Here is a 23,647-nt window from a genome sequence, read left to right as displayed (position 1 = left end):
CTGTTCTTACTAACACACATGAAGGCACAGTTAAGCCCACCTAGGTGACACGCCTCACAGAACACGGGTCACGTGCAGCATGCTCTACATCCCTCAGTGATTCGCAGTCCTTTCCTCCCAGTGGCTTTGCCACCATAAAGGCCACACTAGGGCCAACAGCTGGCATGGAGGCGAGGTGGCTGGGTCCCACATAGCCAACTGCATGGATCAAATCTCGGACCCAGCAGCTTGAAAATCACACCAGGCATGCGTGCGTGTATACCCTACATCCTGAGAGGAGAATGGAGGAGAAGGGATTGTGGCATGGCCATCCTCCCGGGGAGCGATCTCTCATTTTCCCTCTGTCTCTCACCAGTGAGAGCACACACCCTACCACAAAAAAACTAAAAAGAAAACAACAAACAAACGTTACATTTGCTCACATGTACAGCCTTACCTACTGGGACTCTTATTTCTATCTTTATGGGCCAATGCACACGTACTCTTTTTTTTCTGTTAAGGATTTTGCCTCAGGGCACATGTGCTCACCTGAGACAGAGACAGAGAGAGGGGAAGTGAGGAATCACCCAGGGGAAAAGCTGTGTCGCAATCCCTTCTCCTCCGCTCTTCTTGGATTTCGGGCATGCACACACACATCCCCAACATGACTTTTTTTCAAGCCACTGGTTCTGAGATTCAAACCACAACCGCGTGGGAGGCCAATACCTTAATCACACGCCACCTGCTGGCCCGCACGGTTGCATTTTAAATTGTGGTAGACGTTACCAGATCACATCCCAGCGTGTATGTGAATATAACTATTCTGATTTCTTCCAGTTTTATATGAGAGAACCTGTTTTCTACAATCCACCAAATACATACTGGGGCTTCAAAGAGTTTGTAGAAAATGGAATTAAAGTAGTTTATTTTGGTGCAGAAAAATGTTGAAATCCGTATGGAGTTTTTTCATAATATGCATTTCTCATGAACTTTTTGAAGACCCTTCATATTTGTCCAAGCTGATAGATACAAAATTGAAAGTTTCATTTTAATTTGTATTCCTGTGACTTTTCATGGGTTTGTTTTTCATTTGTTTAATGGCCACTTGGATAAAAGTGAGAAATTTCAAGAATTTTTTTTTAGAGAGACATTTTTGCTATAGGGCACATGCACACACCAGAGAAACAAAAAGCAAAAAATCACCGCCCAGGGAGTATGGCCATGCCGCAATCCCTCCTCCTCTATTCTCCTCTCAGGATCGTGGGCTTGTATGCACATGTGCCCTGTGTGAGTCTCAAACCTTCAGGTCCAGGACTTGAACCATAGTCAACTATATGCGAGTCCAGTGACATAACCAAAATTATTATTTTTGAAATTAAATTTCACTCTACAAAAGATCAAAGTGTTTTGCCAGCCAAAGGATACCATTACCCCCCTCTTAGCGTGTGTGTATGGGTATATGTGTATACATGGTATATGTTTCTATCCCAAAATTCGGCAAGTTTTTTAGACAACACCCTTCTATGTTTGGTTTTGAGAGGGTTGTTACCCAAGCCGGGAGTGCAGAAACCATACGTGGTCCCGACTTGATCGCCCATGTGGGCTTCTGAGATTTATTTCTTGTTTTTCTTGTGCCCTAACAATCAGGAGTCCTCACTCTAGGCACTCAGCATGACCGAGTAGCCCTCCGTTCACTTATCTTTGGGGGTTTCCTTGGAAGTTTTCATCAGTCCTGGTGTTTCCTTACCAGCTAGGAAATTTCCTTCTGTTTCCAATCAACAGCTAAATCCAACAACGACATTTCTGAATCCAGACTCACCCCAGAGTCCTAAGACAGGGGCTATTTTCAGTCTTTCCAAGTTCTGACCTGGAAGCTTCCACACTAGTCCGTGCCACTCCCCAGCCATGGGTTCCTCAGTGCACGTGGAGCCTCCCTCCTGAGCAGGCTGCCAGGCGCAACTCAGAGAGCAAATGCCAAGGGCCTGTGCTGACGGAGGTCTTGCCTGCAGGATTCTGCCCTGGCCCTCGGGGTCTAGGCACAAGGCTCACCGTGAGGATCTCGGACGACACCAGCTTGCCCCACTCAGCTTTGGCTGGTGTCCCAGAGGCCCCACCCTGATGCTCGCTCCTTGGGTCCAGCCTGACCTCAGAGTAAAGGCACATCGATTCCACCCACACCCCTCCGTGCAGTGCTGACTTCCTTAGCACTGCCCTGCTGGCCCCGGGTCACCCTGGTCTCCGGTTTGGTCTGCTGACTTCCCACGAGCTCCTTACATACAACGAGCTCATCACCAGAGGGTGCCCTCTGCACAGAATGCCCACCACGACCAGCGTCTCAACTGCTTTTCGAGCTTTCCTAACAAGTCTTACGGTCACGCTGAATCCAAGCGTCCCGTCTTCTTTAACCAGTTCCACAAAGTAGATTTCCCCGGCGTTGATTTCTGAGGGTGATGGAGGACACAAACCAGCAACCTGCCCCAAATGAACAAAAAAGAAGTCAGCATGAAGGCACTTGCCCTGTCTAAGCAGCAGCACCTCACAGCTCTCGTCTGCTCCCAGGACTGGGCACCATCGCAGCTCAGAAGAGCATGACCATTGGAGCTGTGACAAGAGGGGAGTTGTTTCCAGCTTTATCGCCTGCCCCCATGTGACCTTGAACAAGACTCTCGATCTCTTCAGCCTCCGTTTTCTGGTCCACAGGATGAGAGAATTCCCCTCCTAACTATGTGACTGTAAATTTGCCTGCCACATGGCGGGGGCTCCATTCATGGAGGGGCTCCCGAGTCTCCACTCAATGATGCAAACATCCATGTTAGAACTGATGCTATCCAGATTCTTGCTGGTAGTTCTGCACAGAATCCTGGCTTGTGATAGCATGCTGGCCACTGGGCACAGCAGCTTCTTAGGACCTGTGGAACCCTCAGGAGGACTTTTAAGCATTCTTGGCATGAGATGTTTATTGGGTCTCTACTATACGACAGTTGGCTGTTTAGAGAAGGAAAGAAGAGGGAAATTCTCTACCACGCACCAGGCACTTTTCTTGGCACTTTGACCAGTTGTGTACGACTTGCTCGCTCTGTGTCCAGTCATGTGACAGTATCCATTGAGCACCTGTCACATGCGAGGCACTACGCGCTTACTGGGGAGGTGACAGTCAGGAGACAAACCTGCCCGTATGTAACGGCTATCGAATGAACGAGAAGCTTGTAACTAACAGTTCCCGCCAGTATTCACCCTGTCGAGCATGGCTGTGATAAAGTGCACATGACCACCTGGGGGCTCCGAGAGGTAAGACGCACGGCCAGCACGGGCGAGCTCTGCAGTGTAGCCCCACACGTAGCACAAACAAGAATCGAGGCCCAGAGAGTGGAGTCTCAGTGGGAACAGCAGGGGAGGAGGAGGCCGACAGGTGTACACACCGGGCCAGCCGACCACCGTTTGTAGGGAGAGGATGACCAAGTCCCTGCTCATGTTCCTTGCCCCGTCCCCAAAAGAAGGAGTCAGGATACCCCCAGTCCTTCCTCATTTCCCCTTTGCTCGGTGTTCCCAGTCGCTGTGATGGAAATGCTACTGACACACAGAAAATAAGCAAGCTGACTCATTAACCTAACAGGACAGGCTCCAAAGACGGGTACAGTAACAGGCCAAGCTTCAGTTCTTCCAGACACCTTCCATACCCTGCGGTCTGGCAAGATGTTTTGCCCAAATTTTAACATCTCAAAAGCAAAATGACTGCTGAGGGTGAGACCCAAAGTCAGAGCACTCACTCAGCTATGTCACAGAGCTCACCTGGCCACGAGGCTGACTGTTTGGTCCAGAAAAGCCCGACTGCACAGGTTCGAGCCTGAGCCGTGGTCAGCGGCAGCCATGGCATGCCCTCGACCCCCTTGGCAGCCCTCTGGAAACCAGCTTGCAGGTCTGCAGTGCAGAGGCTCCACGGCCTCCACTCCCTCTCTCCCTGCCTCCTGTTCAGGGAGCCTTCCAAAGAGCGCCTTCAGCTCTGGATTCCAGTTCCAGCGCTGTCACTTACACCCTGAGAGACGCTGGGCACGTTCCCTTCCCCCCATGTCTCAGCCCCACCTGCTGCAGTAACTACCTCGTGGGGCGGGCATGAAGTGTTCACGAGGCGACACTTAGAGTGCTCAGGATGCCACCTGATACGTAGGTGAGCACCGCTGGGTGTCCGCTGCCGTCCTTATTCGGTGGTTAGGCCCCTTGTGGGACGTGCTACCCGGTGAGCACCTCGGCCATGTAGAAAGACACTAGCATTCACGGGGCCCTCCCGCCAGGGCCTGGAGACAGGGTTCAAGACACGCCACCCCCAGTCTGGAGCCTAGGCGTATCAAATGTCTTCAGTGGGCCTCCTTCGGCATGTGTAGGAGGGGCCCCATGGTCTCCCCCGCCTTCTCCCCAGAAGCAGCTCATAAACCTAGGACGGATTTTCTGACCTTCCCTGAAGCAGAGCACAGGGCCCGCGGTGAGAGGGGCCCTCCATATACCTGGAGGAAGGGGGCGTCTTTTTCTCTCTTGCCAAATTTCTCACAACCTCCGTCCCACCATCTCCCACATCTCCGCTCTTGGTCCAGCCTCCTATGAAATGCACTCGGGGTTAACTGTTCACCCTGGTCTTCATTTTCTTGTGAAGGCTCACAGGTCAGGTAAAACTGACAGTAAATAACCTCATCTGCTTTTGTCTTGTAGTCTGCCTTTTGTTACAGGGGCCCCAGCTCTGAACCTACGGTGGGTAGAATAACACTCTGTTTTCCTTCTCTATCCTAGGCACAGCACCGCTGTCTCCATTGCTCTGTGGACAGCATCATTACCTCTGTTCATAAAAAGAAGAAAACGAGGTTGAGAGAGGTCCGGTGAGCTGCCTGTTTCCAGAGTCTTAACAGGAGCGGGAAGGTGCACTGCTTTTCCACCCGGGAAAGAGAAGACAGAGGTGAGACCCTTTTTCAAAGGTGTTAACAGCCTTCAGAGAACCAGGAAGAAGCACCCCAGCACCCTGGGGCTAGAAATGGGGACAGCTGTTATCCCCTGGGGTCAGGGTGGGGGGCAGCCAGAGGACAGAGTAGCTGATGGGAACCCGGAGTCATTCACAGCCAAGACCACCTTTAAGAGCTGTGGTCTGCAGGAGAGGAGTGCAGCCCACCTGTGCGAGCAGAGGGAGGGCGTGAGAAGCCTGTTCCCACTTGTCCCCAACTGCAGGCTTCTAGCAGGGTTTCTTCTGGGCAGGACCAAGTCAGAGCGTGGACATGGAATACAAATGGCTGTTATGCAGGGCCCTAAGCACAGTGGAGAGGCTGGAGGGTGGGAGGAGCCATGGGAGGCCATCTTCTCTCCACCATCCCCAGCCCCACGTGTCAGGAAGACAGCCAGGAATGGTAGAGCTGGGACTGAAGCAGGTGTACACCAAAGCCTGCCATTATCTTCTTCCTCCATGAGGTCGAGAGAAAAGCCATGAAATACCAGCCTAGGCCCAGTAGAGGCAGAGACAAGCTGCCCAACCGCCCAGGCCCGCCCTGAGCCGCCATCAGCTTTCCCAGGTCGCCATCGGCAGTAACAATCTCGGTGAGGGACTAAGGGCACCAGAGGCTCCAACCTGGTCCCTGCGTCCAGGCCTGGCACGAGCCTTACCTTCCCCCTTACTCCCTTCTCAACAACTGTGAGGTACAGACATTTTCCCCGCTTTACAGATGAAGAAGCTGAAGCCCAGCAGGGCTGTGTAAACTCTGTCCAGCTGACGTGGCAGGTGGAGCACAGGGAAGGGCTTTGGAGCTGCACTTTAGACCCCACCGCCACGTTCTAGAAAGTCAGCCAGAGGGGTGGTTACCCTTAACGGCAGAGGGCAAAGCTGAGACTCCGGCCTGGGCAGTAAGCTTGGAGCTGGGGCCGCTTCTAGTTCGTCTGCACTTCTGTCCTGGTCCTGTGTGTGTGAGGACGAACTTCCCCGGTGCCCGTTGCTCAGGTCGGCTGGGCAGACCCCAGAATGGGCCATGCTGTTCTCCTCTTCACGGGGCGTATTTCCGCAAACTCCTACAAAAATAAGCCGGAAAGAAGTCAACAGCTTGGGAAGGCTGGCATCTCAGTGGCATCTCTACATGGGCACAGTTTTCCTCCAGCGACAGAGAGACATCTTAGAGCTGCTGGGAACTACGTGAATTTAGCACCTCGTGAAGGCTGATGCATTCAGAATAGAGAAAGGGAGGATTCTTGGGGGGATTTAGAAACCTCTCATATGTAAAATTCTCTCTCTGTATAATCGCTAAGCCTAGCCAACCTTACAGTATTATCGGCACTGATACGGTCTCTGTCTGAGATGTAAGGGATCGAGGTCCAGCAATGCTAGCCACCGGCCCAGCTACGTCACGCTGTGCTCTCTGCTCTGTGCTGGCTCAAGGAGCAGACACGAGTAAGCAGGAGTCGGTGGCCCAGTCTTCACCCACAGGAGACCTGCACGTTTACTTCCATGTTCCCCAAAAGGAGCTGAGGAGCACATGCTGATTACAGGTGTGGCCAGCAGTGTCCAGGAAGGGCTGGACTTAAGGCAGCACCACACGTTGGTTATGGGATTTGGAGCAAGGCAGATATTCCTTTTACTCTGTGTTCCCACGTTTGAATTGGGACGACACCTTCCGGTGGGTCTGTCCAGAGGATGGGACGATGTTATATAAGGATGTAGAGGGAGCCTGTGTGTGTGCGGGGTGCACGTACAATCATACAGACTGCACACATGCACCTGCCGCTTGCCCCAGTGAACACATCTACTGCTAGCAATGCAATATCGACTGCTCAACAACCGCATGTGGGAAGAAGGGGCCGTCGTGAGATTTTGTTCAGACCTGGATACAGACGCAAACAAGCGGATTTAGTGCTTTCGACATGGACTCATTTATACCCAGAGAAAGTGCCCAGACTCATATACTAAATGAATTCCATCTGAATGAATTTGACTTGAAGTGACTCAAATCTAAAGGTATCCGGCAGGGCGTGGCCAGACTACCCTCCCATAATGCTGTATTCTCAGTCATTTTGAATCCAGCCAGCTGGGGGACTGCAGCCATTTGGGGCTAAAGACTGAGTGCCCCAGAGGAAAGATGCACTGCTGATTCCTGTTTCTGCAGCTCCTGAAAGCAGGTGGAGGCTTGCCTTCTGGCTGAGAAACGGTTAACTGGATGCGCTCGGGAGAATTCTGAATCATTTTAACAGCCATGTCAAACGTGAAGCCCTCCAGACTGATGTGATTCAACGCTAGTATTTGCCCTCCTGGAAAAAAAGAAAAACATTTTCAGCAACCTCGTCAAGAAAATGAGAACGAGCAGTCCCTTACAGTAGCATCGCTGGCTACTTAAAAAGAAAATATACCTGGTTTGATCTTCTTAGCTTTTTCTGCTGGTCCCCCAGGTAAAATAGAGGATATAAAAATGCCAGGATCAGCTTGGCCCGTATCTTCTCCCTCGTTAATGACAAAACCTGTAATTCAAGATGAGACACGATGACTTCCCAGCTCAGAGAGGCTGATTGGCAGTGGCTGGGATGGCACCAGGCCCTCGATCTGCAGAGGGGTCTTCCTCCTCGGCCGGGCTACAGGAAACGGGCATCGCCCCCCGTTAGCGGAGCATGGCCAAAGATGGGCACACAGCTCACAGCTCTGTCTCCCGCAGACAGAGATAAAGAGATGGTTTTTAATCAAGTGTTGTGTCTTCCTATCCCATTCCTGACGCGGTCTCTAGAGTATTAGAATATGATCAACTGTAAGAGACCAAGACTTCCTACTTTTCCCATCACTGAGAATTTAAATGGACTAGAGAAAGGTTGTCAGATGGGACTGGGAAAAAACCTTTTTCATGCTTAGATGCACCCTAAAAACATCAGGCCTTGAGACCAGCAAATGGCGTAATGGTTATGTTGCTGGACTCCCACATAGTCGACCACGGTTCAAGTCTCAGACCCTGCAGCTTACAACTCCCACCGAGCATGTGTGCGTGTGTGTCCAAAATCCTGAGATGAGAATGGAGGAGAAGGGACTGCAGTGTGGCCATTCCCCCTGGGAGATGATTTTTCACCTTCTGTCTCTGTCTCTTCAGTAAGCACACATGCCCTATAGCAAAAATTTCTTTTTAAAAAAAGAAAAAAATACATGTATATCATATCTAAAAGGAAAACTTTGACCACGAAATCCCATTGCCCTTTTAGGAAACTTAAAGGAGAAGAAAAGCAGAAGCAATCACTGCAAAAGACGAACTGGGGGAGGAGGGGCAGGAAAGGGGAGTAGGACATCCAAAGAGAAAAGTGGCCCAGCGGCACCAGGGCAGAGCCAGAAGGCCAGGCCTCACCGGCGGGCCTCGCCTCGCTGGCCCGGTGCTCTTACCAAAGCCGCGCTGCGGGTCCCGGCTCAGCGTCGTACACACAATCTCTCGGCCTGGTTCGACTGTAAAGCTCTTCCTCCTATTGTTTTGTGACCCTAGGAATGGAAATGGAGCACCACACTGTGCCTTCCCCAAAATTATTTGAGACTCAAAACAAGGAGAGTGAACATGCCCACACACACACTTACACACACACACTCACACACTCCCAAAAGCAGAAGTAGTTCCTGTGTTATCCCAGAACGACACCTGACCGGACACTGGACGCCTGCTGCAGAGCCTCCCTAGGTCAGGGTCGGACATGTTTGGGTTAAAAGAGGCAGGGCAGGGCAGGGCCAGGCAGGGCAGGGCAGGGCAGCACGTGTGCTTGTCCTCTGCGAGTCTTCCCACCCCGTTTTGTTTTTGTTTTTTTGTTTGTTTGTTGCATTGGTCTTGAGCTAAGCAGAGATGTACCCAATGGCTGTCAAAATTTAAACACGGCAAAGACCCAGCAAAGCCTTCACCCAGGCCTCTAATTGTCCAGGGAGATGGAGGCCACAGCCTCACCTCGTGCCCTGCGGTGCTCGCCCAGCTGGGGCCTCGGAGGACACCCAAAGCAGAGGCCAGAGGCAGTGAGGAGTGAGCCGGGGTCCTGGGGTGGAGGACGCCAGAGGGCTCCAAGGCTCAGCACTATACACAGGGGAATCCCCAATGGGGACCGTCGGGCAGTCCTTCCACCTCTGCGTCCCCGGGGCCGCGTGACCTGGCTCACAGCTCCTGGCGAAGGGCTGCCGGGTGCAATTCCAGATCCAGCCTCTGCTTAGTGCTCATCCAGTATGAATCTGCCCTAGTTATGGAATCTCTTTGCCTCTGTGTTCAAGGGGAACCCAATGAGGTCAAAGTGAGGCGCCGCGTGCTCGCACTGCGTCTGACCGCGAGCCCACGCTCTGCGCCTGCGCAGAGAAGGGCACTACAGCGGTCGGGACCGTGTTCTAAGCTCCGCCGTGACTATTCCTCAGTCTGACCACAGCACTGGGCTTCCCTTCTCTAAAACCCGCACGGTTCCGACCCATTTACTCAGCCAAAGCCCAGCATCAACTGTGAGAGTGTTTTGACGGTAATCTTTACAACACAGCGATTATAAACATTCGTTGAGAAGTGAATGAAGTGGAGCCAGAGCTCCCGCGTCAGCTTTCCTGTCCCCCCACCCTGGTCATGGCGCTCGTACCTGGGCACACGCTCTCACCAGGGGGTCCAGAGTGCCGCTCACAGATCGCTGGCTTCTGGATCAAACCGAGAGTCTCCAGCTGCCGCTGGGCAGTGCCGGAGGTGCGCGGGCAGGCCAGTCCTTCCACCTCTGCGTCCCCGGGGCCGCGTGACCTGGCTCACAGCTCCTGGCGAAGGGCTGCCGGGTGCAATTCCAGATCCAGCCTCTGCTTAGTGCTCATCCAGTATGAATCTGCCCTAGTTATGGAATCTCTTTGCCTCTGTGTTCAAGGGGAACCCAATGAGGTCAAAGTGAGGCGCCGCGTGCTCGCACTGCGTCTGACCGCGAGCCCACGCTCTGCGCCTGCGCAGAGAAGGGCACTACAGCGGTCGGGACCGTGTTCTAAGCTCCGCCGTGACTATTCCTCAGTCTGACCACAGCACTGGGCTTCCCTTCTCTAAAACCCGCACGGTTCCGACCCATTTACTCAGCCAAAGCCCAGCATCAACTGTGAGAGTGTTTTGACGGTAATCTTTACAACACAGCGATTATAAACATTCGTTGAGAAGTGAATGAAGTGGAGCCAGAGCTCCCGCGTCAGCTTTCCTGTCCCCCCACCCTGGTCATGGCGCTCGTACCTGGGCACACGCTCTCACCAGGGGGTCCAGAGTGCCGCTCACAGATCGCTGGCTTCTGGATCAAACCGAGAGTCTCCAGCTGCCGATGGCCAGTGCAGGAGCTGCAGGGAAAGGCTACCGGTGAGACAAGATGCCCCCAAGGGACCACTGCGGGCCTTTCGAGAGTGACAGTGGCTGTGGGAAGGCAGCCGTGCGCAATCCCCCAGCAGACCGCAGGCATATTGAGGCATCAGGGTCTGGCATCGGGAGCACAGCAGGTGGATTGCTTTAAGGCCTTTCTGTCTCAGAGGGGACATTTCTGTCACCAGGACTCGCAAGAACCACCCACCAGCCATCTTTGGGTAGGATATCATAGCCATTCACAAGCTCTATGTTTCTCAATCACAAAATAGGAATATTTTTCTACAGGCTGGCGACGGCACTGAAGCAAGGTGGCGAGGCTAAAGCTCCAGCACTCTCGGAGGGTCTTGCTGCCTTGTCGTCTGCTCTCGTTCTTAGCTGAAGGCCTTTAGTGGGCTCAGGCACACGCCCACACCACAGTCACTGTCTGCTGGCCAAGAACTCAAAGGCAAGTCCTTGGGTTTCCTCATTCACCTAAGGGTTACTGGTCATTCTGAAGTGGGTTACGAAGAGTTCTGAACTCTGGCATCATAAACAGAATAGCATAGGAGCAGTTTAGTGTGGACTCTGATTCGGCCTTCTATCTAGAAGGCCGGCTGCCGTGCCACTGTGCATGACCCCTGAAGCTCACTGGAAGTTCCCACCATGCTCAGGAAGGACACTCTGTGGTCAATATGCTCTCAAGAGGCTTTGAGTAAGTCATAGCTTCTTCTGGCTTTTGAACAACAAAGTGCTATCTAGCACCATTAGTTTGGGTGACAGATGAAAGACGCCACAAATCCTCTGACACTCCTACATCAAGAAATAGAGCCTATTTCTGTTTCCTTTGAGTCTTTGCTGACCTGTGACTATTTTAGCTAAAAGTAAGTAGAAGTGGCATGGAGCTAGCTTCAGACCCAGGCTTTGGAGGAGTGCAGCCTCTCCGTGGGCTCTGAGAGCAGTGAGCTGAGCTGACCCTGTCGGACACACCATGTGGAGAGGGCCTGAGTGTGCAGGAGGGAGGAGGGCCCGCCATGCACATCTGCGCACCCTCACCAGGGGCCAGCATGTGATTAAAGACGGCTAGCACCTCAAGTGGGCCAAACCAATTCCACAGGAAGCAGAAGGATCCTTCAACTAAGCCCTTCCTGAATTTCCAACCTGGAAAACTATGGAGGCATGGCTGCTGTGTGAAGGCATGACACTACTGGGATCTGCAGCAACGGATGCTGGGAGCCGTTTGGCCCACCATTACTGGTTTTGTTTGCAGTACTCAGGTGCACATTTGTATCAATGGGACTTGAGGTAAAAATTGTATATGAATTACTTTAAGATGTGTGTGTGTGCGTGTGCACATGTGTGGGCTTGTGTGTGGGCATGTGTGTGTGCATATGCACGTGTATGTCTCTGGATTTCAATTCCAATGAATCTTGCTGGAGCAGATGTACAGCTAATCCCAGAAAGACAGAAAGACTGCTCCTACAGCTCCTTCCCTGGCCATGTACTGCCCAGACTGTGCTATTTATACAACGTGCCTGACAGCGGAGTCCAGGAGCTTATTTTTAAATGTCTACATCATTGTTTTGTTATTTCAAGTTGCATTTATAAGCTCATTATTTTCACATACGAATTTAAATTACAAGCAATCCACCCAGAAGGCAAGCATTGTAGTAGAGATTAGGATGCTCTCCAGGGCGAACTATGTGTGTTCAAACTCTTAGCCCTGTTTCTACTCTTGCAAAATAGAGAGAATATCAGAAATATGTCACAAGGTTGTGAGAGTTAAATGACAATGTGTGCAAGTGCTCAGGACACAACGAGACCAAAGAGGCATGCCGCATCTTGTCTGTTCATCCTGTTCGATTTCATATCGTCCCCAGTTCTCTCTCCACTGAAAGGCAGGAGTAGGGCAGTGAGAGGAATGAGGTGCTTGCTGCTATCACGTGACAGCAGCTATCACTTGAACGTGTCCCCCAAGACCCATGCATTGGAAACTTGATCTCCGATGCGACAGCGCTGGGAAGTTGGTCGTAAGAGGTGACCAGTGAGGATGGATGAATGTTGCCATGGTAGTGGTGGCAGGTTAGTTATCGCTGCATTGTGGGAGTGAGTCTGGTCCCCTCTTGCCCTCTCACTCTCTCCCTCTCTCGCTCTTCTGTTTTCCTCCATGGGACAATGCAGCATGAATGCCTTTGCCAGATGCTGGTGCCATGTTCTTGGACTTACCAGCCTCCAGACCATAGCCAAGTACATTCTGTTCATTATACAGTATCAGGTCTGTGGTATTCTGTTACAGAGACACGCAACAAACTGAGACATTTCCCCGTAGTGTTGAGCAGGGACTTAGCTCCGAGCTGCCCATCAGTTAACCTGGAATTACCTGGCAGTTCCCCAATGAACGTGTACTTTCCTTAGAATCTGATGTCCTTCAGGCAATTTCATCAGCTAGAGATCACTCCAGAGCACCAAGTCCATGGTGGTTTGGGCCCAGAGAACAACTGTGTCAAACGCACCTGCCCCTGGTTCCTTCTGTTCCAGCCTCCTTGCTGGCGTCCACACTGAAGTTATCCAGTGACACGCTTAGTGGGCCTCCTGCAGCAGCCTGTAGCCTGGATGCAAACAACTCGTTTTCTGAGCACGACAGTCTCTGAATCCAAAGGAGAGGCTTGGACCGGGCCTGGTGTGCAGGACTCACATTGGCCATTTGCACAAGCGTGTCATGGTCTGAATCTGGAGAGGAAAAGATACACATGAACGCACGAATGATGCCAGCCCTGGTGCTCTGGGGGCAGCGGCAGACTGGCCCCAGACTCTGCCCCTCCTCTGCTTTTCCTGCACTGAGAGGCCTGTGCTTCGCCTCATGCTAATCCATGGAGTTCTTGTGATCAACCCTGGGAATGTGAGTCCTCCCAACCAGCACGGAAAGAAACCTCAGAGATCTAAAAGAGAAGAGGCAAGACCACCCCTCCCTGGAGCTGACAGTCTTCCTGACGGTGCTAACCAGAGAGCGTGTGTGGCATGTCAGCCCCAGCAGAGCCTCCATGCAGCTAGCTGCCACATCCCGCCCTGTTTCCTGCCCTCACACACGTCCGTGTATCAGATGGGTCTTCAGATCAGCTGGGCTCCCGAGATGAGGCTCTGCCCCGTGGGACAGAATGTTCTCTCTCTGCACTGCTTAGTTTGCCCTGATGCTGGTGTTTAATCTAAGAGCCTACATCCGATTTAAAAATGCATTTGACTTGTGTCGGGCCCTCAGCTCTGGCAGGCAGGAAGGCCTAACAAATGACTGATGTGCCCTGACCTTGACATCACCAGTGCAGACAGCTCGCCCGCTTCACTGTGTCGTACTGCTCATAAGGAAATGGGAATTTGGTAAATAGGTCCCTTAAGTTAAGGACACTACGCAAAGCCAAGGAAACATGAGGGCAGGGTTCTGACCGTCTGCTCCCTGCTAAAGTGAAGGAGACTCGCTGGACACACGGCACTGTGCAGCTCCGGTCTCCAGTGAGTGCTGCATGTGCACGTGCACATGTGTGCGTACGCATGTCGAAGCGGGGTGACGTGCTTCTGCCTCGAGGCTGTCCTGGGCATTGATTTCCTCCAACAGACCCCCGCTCTCTCCTACTGGGGGGTCTGGTCCATTGCCAGGGCCGTGCCCACTGAAAGAGCTGGCCTTTAAAGAACGCTTTTTAAGAATTTTCCGCATGTGTGAGGCGGTACAGCGCCGTCGCTCACACGCAGTAGGCCGGAAAGAACGGAGAGATGTAAGCGGTCTGAAACGACCTGTGGCTTTTGCACAAATCACGGTCTGCCTCTGGGGCTTGGACCTGCTCAGGGGATAGCAGCAGCGCTGACATGACACCAACAACGGACACTCGCTGGGTGCGTGCTCTGTGCCAGGCAGAGCGGGAGCAGGTCATCCGCACTGTCTCACGCGATCCTCACAGGAACCCCATTACACGGATGGAGAAGCGCGAGGGCAGTCCCACAGCTAGGACGTGGTGAAGCAGAACGGGCACTCAGGTCTGCTGACCCCACAGTCCGCACTGGGAAATGGGGGTGCTGAGGGGAGGAGGACCAGAACGGCAGCACAGGAGTTTCACCTGACACAGGCCCAACCTCTGGGTCTGCAGGGACAGTGACCTCAGCCCTGATTATGGGGATGTGATAGCCACGGGCGGATGGTCTGGGCAGAGACGGGGGAAGCATGCATCAGCTTCTTGGAGGGTTAGTAGTTTTGAAGCAAGAATGTGCAGGACGTGAGGTTCAAGGAAGGCGCTGTCCCTTAGGCAAGGGGGCTGCAGAGGTTGCCGAGGGATAAGAGCCCGAGGACCCAGGGTCCAAGTGGGGCTCTGCCTGCAACCAGAAGCTGGAGAGCAGCCCAGGATGGAGGAGGAAGCCATGAGCAGGACAGAGCCACACGGTGTGGCCCAGAAATGGGGCCCAGAATATCAGGTATCGTGACTCAGCATGAAGCAGCATGGCTGGCGGGGTGTGCTGGTGTCGCTAACACGCCTCAGCTCCACGGGCTTTGACGGGGCGGACCAACAGTCCAGGGAGCGTTTGTTGGCAGGCAGGCGAGCCTGGAGTTGACAGCCTTTCAGGAACTGAGGGAAGGTGACCAAGAACATTCCAAAGCCACTGGCAAACCCAAGCAGAGTGGACACCTTCTGTCCCCTGGCCACGGATGACTCATGATATAACTGCGGCCCCAGGGAAGTAGCTGACAAATGTCTGATTCCATCCGGATGCCAAGGGCTGAAGTCCAAGTTAGTTACAGTGTTTCAAGAGCACGGGGAATACCCAGAGCTGAAGGCCCCAGGGACAGGGAGCCAGGGCAAACCCCACAGCACCTGCTGCAAACCTGCTGTCTCACCGCCACCAGCTCAGGGAGGGCAGGGAGCACCCGCGGGTACTGGGCCACCTGACGGGTTGAGCAAAGGCCCGTGGGCTGCAGAGCTGACGGATCCCGCCTGATTTAGTCCTGAAATGATGCACTTGTGGAAACTCAGTGATTTTCCTGTCTCCCTGGGGAACTAAATTTAACCATAAAGTAATGCGCTTACCAAGACGACTCACAGAAGAATGACTAAGAGACATTTGGAACATGCTCCACTTCCTAACAATCAAAGAGATGTCAACTAAAACAGCAGCAAGAAAGCAGTTTTACTTGTCAGATGAACAAAGACACACACAACGCTATTCCAGCAAGGGTACAACGGAGCAGGCAGGACCTCCTGGGCGTGGGCGGTGGGCGTGCCACTGAGAAAAATGACCAGGGCCTTCACAGGCTCTGGGTCGCATACTCAGTACCCTCACCCCTCACTTCTGAGACCTGCTTCAAGATATGGCACCTGATATAGAAAAATATTTCTGGGCCAGCACGTGGCATGGTGGCAAGGGTGGCGGATCCCATATGGTTGAGTGTACCGTTAGAGTTCTGGATCAGGCAGCTTGAAAAACACAGTGGGCACGTGTGTGTGTGCCCAAAATCCAAAGAGGAGAATGGAGGAGAAGGGGGTGTGGCATGGCCAACTCTGGGGGGCGGGGGGAGGAATTTCTCACTTTTCCACTCTGGTGAGCGTACATACCATATAGCAAAAATACTAAATATTCACATGTATTTCATCCAGTGATGTTTATCACAGCTTTATGGATTATTATGTATAATATTAAAAACAAGAAGCAAAAACTAGATATCAAAAAGAAAGGACTTATTAAACAAACATTGGTATTTCCACACTCATTCATTCAGAACAAAGGTAAGGATTACTGCCTGTTTGGTGCGCCTCTGCTCCATGCTGGAGCTGTAAAGCACACTCCCCCTGTCCTCACAAACTCCTAGTCTTCCGCAGACAAGGCAGGCCATTCACAAACAAAAGAGGCCGAAGATACTACAGGTCGGAAGACGAAGGGTGTGAGCCCCTGCACCGGAGGGGCCCGCAGGGAAGCCTGCAGGAAGAGGTTGTCCGTGAGTGTATCCGCGGAGATGGGATCTGCCCTGGTGGTCTATGCTGGGACGGGGTGAGGGACAGCAGTGCAGGTGGAGACGGCACAGGCCACAAAGGCCCTGGGACACGAGGCATCGAGGTGTGTTCAGCCTCCTGCAGCCAACACCCGACACAGCTGGGGAGCAGAGCGGGAGGAGTGGGGCGAGAAGTAAGCCAGGCTGGGGTCTGATGGGGCACCTGACGTGCACCCTAAGAAGTGGGCTTGTCCCTGTGAACAGCAGAGAGCCACAGACAAGTTTCCAATAGGGAAGACCGCTTGGACTTATCCTGTGGACAGGTCACCCTGCAGGCCGAGAGGACGGTTACAGGGCACACGAGTCCCGGCAGGAACCCATCCGAGATCATTTGGTGACAGCTGGGGTGAGAAAAGAGGTTGCAGGTGCAGACCTCCTGGGTTTCCTGCGGCGTGGGTGAGTGGTCCCATCTGGTCAAAGATCATGGCGGAGGGAGGATGTGGGAGGCAGGGACCAACCATGGATGTGTGGAGTTTGAGAGGTTCACATGGAGATATCCAGTGGGAGTGACCATTTCTTTTCTTCTTCTTCTTTTTTTTTTTTAGAGAGATTTTTGCTATAGGGAGTGTGCACTTGCTAGAGAGACAGAGTGAGAAGTCACCCCGCAGTGTTCCGGCCACACCACAATCCCTTCTTCTCCATTCTCCTCTTGGGAGTTTGGGGCTTGCACACACTCACGCATGCCCAGTGTAGGTCTCAAGCCTCCATGTCTGGGATGGGACGTGGTCAGCCACATGGGAGTCCAGCACCTTAACCTCTACACCACATGCTGGCCCCAGGGAGCAGCCATTTCCTCACTGCATGCAATCATAAAAATGTAGTGAGGTTCTCATATGAAGAAATATCTTTAAAAGGCACAGAATAATTGACTAGATTTAGCCTTTTAATGCAAATATATGTTAGACTCCAGAAAATTCCAGGAGACAGTTGAATTTGCAGCTTGAGAAAACAGTATATTATAAGCAAAAGAGGCCTGGAAGGACTAATTTCACAAGTGAGCTCGCAGAGTCTATAAATATTGAACAGTCACTGAAATCAGGCAATAAAGCAGTATTGATGGGGTTTCACACACTGTCTCACAGCAATACCCGGTAAGTCAAGTGTAATTAATTCTCATTTGTCATCCCCTGCTCCCTAGAAATGCCCTGGAACTACCGCCCTGTGGTTTCAACGAAATGTTCATGTGTTTACTTGGCCCTTAATACGCTGTCCTTAAGAGAGAAGGAAAGAGAAATCACCTTGCAGGGCGATGGCCACATCGCAATCCCATCTCCATTTTCCTCGGGATTTTTGGGTACTCACGCACACACGTCCTTTTTTTTTTTTTTTTTTTAAAGGATTTTTGCCTTAGGGTGTGCTTGCTTACTGGAGAAAGAGACAGAGACAGTGAGAGGGAAAGTGATAAATCACTCCCAGGGGTGATGGCCGCACTGCAATCCCTTCTCCACTTTTTTCCTGGGATCCTGAGCATGCATGCACATGTGCCCAGTGTGATTTTCAAGCCGCCGGGTCCAGAACTCGAACCACAGTCAGTCATATGAGGGGCCGGCAATATAACCACTACACTCTCTGCTAGCCCATGCACATGTGCCCAGTGGGATTTTCAAGCCTCGGGGTCCAAACTCAAACTCAGCCATGTGGGATCCACCCACCTTACCTCCAGGTCACCCGCTGGACCTCTCAGGTGCTCTTTAAAATGCAAATCTCAATAACTAGGTCTGGGCTGGGACCAAGACCTGCTGTGAGTCGTGCCTAACTCAGGAAGGTCATGACAAGTGGCACTGGGGGCAGTTAGTCTCCTGTTTCTTCCTCGTTCTGTGACATGCCAGTGCTAACCTACTCGGTATCACGTGTCCATCCTGTGCCATCCTCCATCCCTAGCAAGCTCCCAGGTGACAGACGTGCTTGCTCAGGCCAGGGGCCACACTCCGAGCTGGGCCTGTGTGCTTCAGAGAGACCCACGACAACTGAAAGAAAACCAGTTCTCAAAGCCAAGTCACTCCAGTGCTTAAGTCCACCTTCTGGTGAGTTATAAAAGGCCAGAGGGCAGAGGCTGAAGTAGGCAGGCACGGAGCCCCCAGAGTCACAGGTTCAAATCCGGACCCCAGCACCTAGCAGCTGACACATTACTTGACCTCTCCAAGCCTCACTCAGCTCCTCCCAGAAATGCCGGTTGCCTGCCTCATGGGGCCGCTTGGCGATGGGGGTGTGAGGAAGTGATGTATTCTGGGCATAAATGAGAGACTCCATCACCGTGCGCAGCATAAGGCCAGGCCGGGAAGGCTGTAGGTGCAATGGTGAACAGTTCCCTGGCACGTCCCAACGCTCGGCGCAGGCTGAGCACTCTTACGTGCTGTGTGACCCCGTTCTAACCAAGAGTCTCTTTCCTAGTTGTACCAATAATACACGTTCATTACTGAACGTCCAATAAAACCAAACAATATACAGAAGGGAAAGCAGTCCTGTCTGCATGCCTAACTCTCAAGGGTCATAACAAGCGATGTGTGGTGTGGTTCATTTCCGTGTTGTTTCATTCTTGTTTTGTAACATGTTGGTATTAACCAAATTAGCATCGTGTCCATACCTGTGCTGCCCAGTACTGTGGGCATCTGTGGCCATTTATATTTAATTATAAACTAATAGCAATTAAGTTGAAAGATTTCATTCCTCAGTTGTTCTTGCCAACTTTCGAGTGCTCAGCAGAACACCTTGCTAGTGACTCCCGCACCGAACGGTGTGGACACGCCTGTCATTGCAGAAGGTTCCATCGGATGCGGTCAGGCACCACCTCGTTATCTGGGTCTCCCTCACAGTCTCACACACCATCGTTCTGCAGAACCTGATTTGAACCTCTGCATTATATAGAGGTATTGTGATTTATTTAAGAAGTCTTCTATTTGGGGGATACTTGGTTGCTTTAAAATGTTCACTCTTATAGGGCCAACCCTGTGGCCTAGGGGTTCAGGAAGCCAGATCCTTCATAGCCTACTGCAGGGTTTGAATCCCAGACCTGCTGGTTTGAAAAACATGCCTGTCACATCTGCATGCATGCCCCAAATCCAAGCAGGATGGAGAAATGAAGAAGGGATTGCGACGTGACCATGTTCTTCTGGGGGGTGCTTCTCCCTCTTTCTCTCTGTCTCTGTCTGTTTTATTCTCTCTGGTCAGCACATGTACCCTCAAACAATTTAAAAAATGATTATTGTTAGTCCAGGGAGCAACCACGGACACCAACTGTGTGTACCTTTATAGTTCTTGTTTGGGGTAATTATCTACCTACAGGTGAAGTTACGGCGCCAAATAACACAAACTTGAAGCTTTTTGAAGCAAGTGTTGTCAGGAATACTCTGGAAAGATTGTGTCAATTTACTCTTTCAGTGTTATTTTAGTGTTTGCCAGCCTGAGAGGAAAAAAGTGTATTTCATTTTTCTTCTATTTTATCATATTTCTGTATGGTATCTATAGAGACAGGAAGACGTGAACACATCCTCAGGGTGCATTATGCAAAGGCCATCATGTGTTCCTGCCGTTCAGAGTACGCAACCTCCGAGAAGCTGTATACGAAATCTCACCTGTGCATATATACTTTTATATTTTATTGAATGTATGCATTACAGAGACAAGCTTTTCTAGAAGTTTCCAGGTCACTTGTGTCTATTTATGCCAATTGTATTAGAAAATAAACTTACCAAAGTGTATGTTGAGAACTCAGCGCCTACTCACCAGGGAGCACGAGGGGAGACTGCCCGGAGCACGTCTGCGCGTTAAACCTGTGCTGGGCAGAGCAGAGGCCCAGTAAATATTTGCAGGTCTTGGAGGAATCGGTGACAAACGTGTGCTTTTTTCCGGTGATGCTGCTCGTGATGGTGAACTTTTTCCGCTAAAGGAAATAAACACAGACGTCAACGCGTCGGTCACCCGCCCTGCGCACCGCAGCACGGGCGCACAGGGGGAAGACACGCAGTCCTTCGGGGCAGAGCCAGTGCACAGGCATCCGGACGCGTGCAGGTGATGAGGCCTGACTCCAGCTCAGATGCAGCCTCGTGTCCGGATCTGGCAATTTTTGCAGAATGATGACATGCTCAATATTTTTAGACTGAAAAAAAATCTCTCCTTTTGTAATTTTCTTTACTCACAAATCAAATGTTTGTTCATCAGCAACTGCTATCTGCCAAGGAGTGGAAATAATATGCACTGAGTGAGGTTCACACCGGGCTCTCAGCAAGAAGTGAACACGGTCCTCCATGTGCATCTGAAGGCCACAGATCCCTGCTGCTTACTGTGTGACCTCCAAGACCTTGCGGACAGACTCTCAGCTAGTGGTTCTGGAAGGAGAGAGGTACATGTCTGTGTTTCCATCTTTCTTGCTGTTCTGCACCAGGTTCTAAGTGCTTACAGGGTACTAACCCACTTTGTCTTCACAGCTACAGAACGAGGCAGGTTCTGTCATCATCCTTGCTGTACAGAACAGGAGACAGAGCAAGAACGCACTTCCATAATGCAGCAGGGATCGAGGCTGCCCACCAAAAAGTGCTTTCCTGCGGTCTACCCTCAAGGCCCGTACAGAGGAAAAGGTTGTGCGGCTCGCTGAGCTGAACGGCAAGAGCGATCTGTAAGAGGTATCTGTATAGTGCTTCAAGAAAAAAATAACTTATGCAATAAATCATTCTGATAAGAACAATAAAATACAAAGCAATAAATGTAGCATTGAGTAAGGATTTATGTATAGGGGCCAGCAGGTGGCATGGTGGTTAAAGGCGCTGGATTGCCATATGGCAATCGTGGTTCAAGACCCAGACCTGGCAGCTTCCTTTCTTGCTTTCCCTCTCTCTCTCTTTCTCTCTCTCTCTCTCTGTCTCCCTCTTGTCAAATTTAAAAATAATAATAACAAATGGAATTAATTAAATCATTCTTTTTTAAAAAAGAACTTATGTATAACTTCCAATTAAAATCTCTACTCTAGATTGAAAGCTTGCTCCTATAAAGATCACTTTATAAAAACAGGGTTAATTCTTGAAAGAGCTCCTGAAACTCCTTTCTAAGGCTGATCTTTTTCAACTTCGTTTCTCAGGAATTAGTGAAAGGAATTAGTGAAAGGCAGGTAACGATGAATTCCTTGTCCTCCAAGGAAAGCCTTATTACAATTAACCTAATTTCAGGTCATTTGGTCGTTCTCTAAACATTCTCGACTTTTATTGACACACAGCACCGGGCTCCTGTGCGAACGTGAGTGGGTTCTGAACCCAGCTATACTTTACTCTGTCTCATGCTTCCTTAAATACGTCTTCTCGAGCCTACATAGGTGCTGCTCTACTGGCCTTAATAACTTCCTCAGTGTTTCATCCGCTGTTTGATCTACACTTTCCAGAGCCGAATATTTGCGTGCACTCCACATACGCTCTCGGGGCTCGCCTATAAGCTGACACGCAGTCTCGACACTGCTATGTTAATTCCCCTCAGGCAGTATAGATAAGTCACTGCTTTTCATCTTTTACCTGTTCTTCAAGAAATCTGTAAAGAATCATTCACACCCACATGCACAGTTCCTATCCACTTAGAAACTCTCAACAGAACTTCTCTTGGGGATGCTAGCGCCCTAAGCTCCTCAACACCGGGGAGAGCAGAATACCTCTCCCATTTCTCCGCTCGAAGAGGAAAACAGGCTTGATTGTAGTGGTTTGGGTTTTATCTCCATTTGTCATCATTTTGATAACATCATTTAATGGGAAAATATACCCACAGGCCAACTTTCACCTAAGTGAGCTGCTCTTCACTGCAAACATGAAGAGGGTTTTTAGCCCTCCTAGTACCAGGTGCTCCGGTAACATCCTGTTGGCTTCAAAGCATTAGCTTATCTTTTCGAACATTGCATCCCCGTGGCTGTACTGCTGGTGCTGCTCGCTTGCCTGCCTGCTTGTTTTGATTCATCATTACATAGTAATAATTTTATTCCAGGCAGAGGCAGGTTTGCCAGGAAGGTAACTAGCTGAAGCTCCGGGCTCTCACTAGGGGAGGCCCTTTGCGGGGAGGAGCCCTGGTAACGTATCCACGTGTTCTTACGGAATGTGCCAAGTAAGATGCTGTCACTTCCCCTCCTCCCCACTCCCCTGACCCCAGGTGGTGCTGTGGGAGCGGATTCCCCAGGGGAGGCCCTGAGACGGAATACATGTACTTTCAATTTATGAGATTTGTTCAGGGATTTGTTCACGTGGTTTGCAGTCTTTTCTGCAAGAGCTCATTGTTGCCTTCCACCTCCTTCCACCTGGCCAACTCAAACGGAGTCTCAGCTCAGAGGAGCAGAGCCATCCCCACGTGAAACAGATCATGCCCTAGAATCCCAGCACCCCTCCTGAGTTGGAAAGGCGCAGAGCCCATAGCCAGTCTGTGGGGAAAGTTTGCAATTGTCAGAAATAAAAAACTGTAATTTAGTTCTCAAAAACACCCAGTCGAATGAGGTCCTGTCCTCTCAGAGATAAATGGTTCTGTCGTAGGAACTGCATTATCAGTTCACTGTACAGGAGTGACGTTCTGTGTTTAGTGGGAATCATGCAAAGCAGAATGTGTTGGGAAGGCAGAATCTCCTGCCCTGTAGCACAGAAGACTGTAGCAGCATTAGGAAGCAAGCACGGGTCTGTGCAAAGTGTCAAGTTTAATATACCCTATCAATAATAAAAGCTGATTTTAATCAGCCATGCCAGAAGACTAAACTCTTTCTATTCTCGCTAGAGAAAGTGATATTATAAAACTGTCATCAATGGAAAATAGTGAGTATGTCACAAAAAAGTGTGAAAGGAAAAAAGTATTACAGACTTTGCCAGGATCTTATTGATAGAAATATTATTTGCTGAATTTTGTGATATTTGCAGTATTTGCTTTTTAAAATGAAAAAGTTTCAAGTCCTGGACCCGGTGACTTGAAACTCACACCAGGCGCATGTGCATGCATGCCCAAGATCCTGGGAGGAGAGTGGAAGAGAAAGGATTGCAGCGTGGCCATTCCCCCGGGGCGGGGTGGGGTGGAGTGAACTCTCAATTACCCTCTCACTGTCTCTGTCTGTCTCTCCAGCAAGCACACACACACCCTATGGTAAAAATCTCTGAAAAAAAAAATGCATACGTTGCTGTGAATTCTTTTCTCATTTTAAAAAATATTCCCTTTTGGGAACAGCAGTTAGCGTAATGGCTATGTCACTGAACTCCCATGTAGTCGACCGCAGTTTGAGTCCTGAACCTGGTGGCTTAAACTCACACCGGGTGAGTGTGCGTGTGTGCCCAAGATCCCGAGAGGAGAATTAAGGAGAAGGGATTGCGGCCTGGCCATCCTCCCTGGGGGGGGGGGGGGGGGGGGGCTG

At 51.0% G+C, this 23,647-nt stretch overlaps 1 protein-coding gene across 1 annotated transcript in view; it reads right to left on the bottom strand.

Annotated features, from left to right (window-relative positions):
- The window catches only part of FRMPD2 (FERM and PDZ domain containing 2), a 113,884-nt gene that overhangs the window by 22,089 nt on the left and 68,148 nt on the right, over positions 1-23,647 (bottom strand). The window contains exons 15-22 of the mRNA XM_027771518.1: positions 20,020-20,176; positions 12,785-12,995; positions 10,173-10,273; positions 8,351-8,443; positions 7,345-7,452; positions 7,129-7,245; positions 5,813-6,015; positions 2,350-2,451 (exon numbers count right to left, since the gene is read on the bottom strand). Coding sequence (XP_027627319.1) covers positions 2,350-2,451; positions 5,813-6,015; positions 7,129-7,245; positions 7,345-7,452; positions 8,351-8,443; positions 10,173-10,273; positions 12,785-12,995; positions 20,020-20,176 — 1,092 coding nt within the window. The remainder of the gene's footprint in view (positions 1-2,349; positions 2,452-5,812; positions 6,016-7,128; positions 7,246-7,344; positions 7,453-8,350; positions 8,444-10,172; positions 10,274-12,784; positions 12,996-20,019; positions 20,177-23,647) is intronic.

This window comes from Tupaia chinensis, unplaced genomic scaffold (assembly GCF_000334495.1).
Source record: "Tupaia chinensis unplaced genomic scaffold, TupChi_1.0 Scaffold000221_1, whole genome shotgun sequence".
Classification (NCBI taxonomy): Eukaryota; Metazoa; Chordata; class Mammalia; order Scandentia; family Tupaiidae; genus Tupaia; species Tupaia belangeri.
This window is presented reverse-complemented; position numbering and strand designations above follow the sequence as displayed.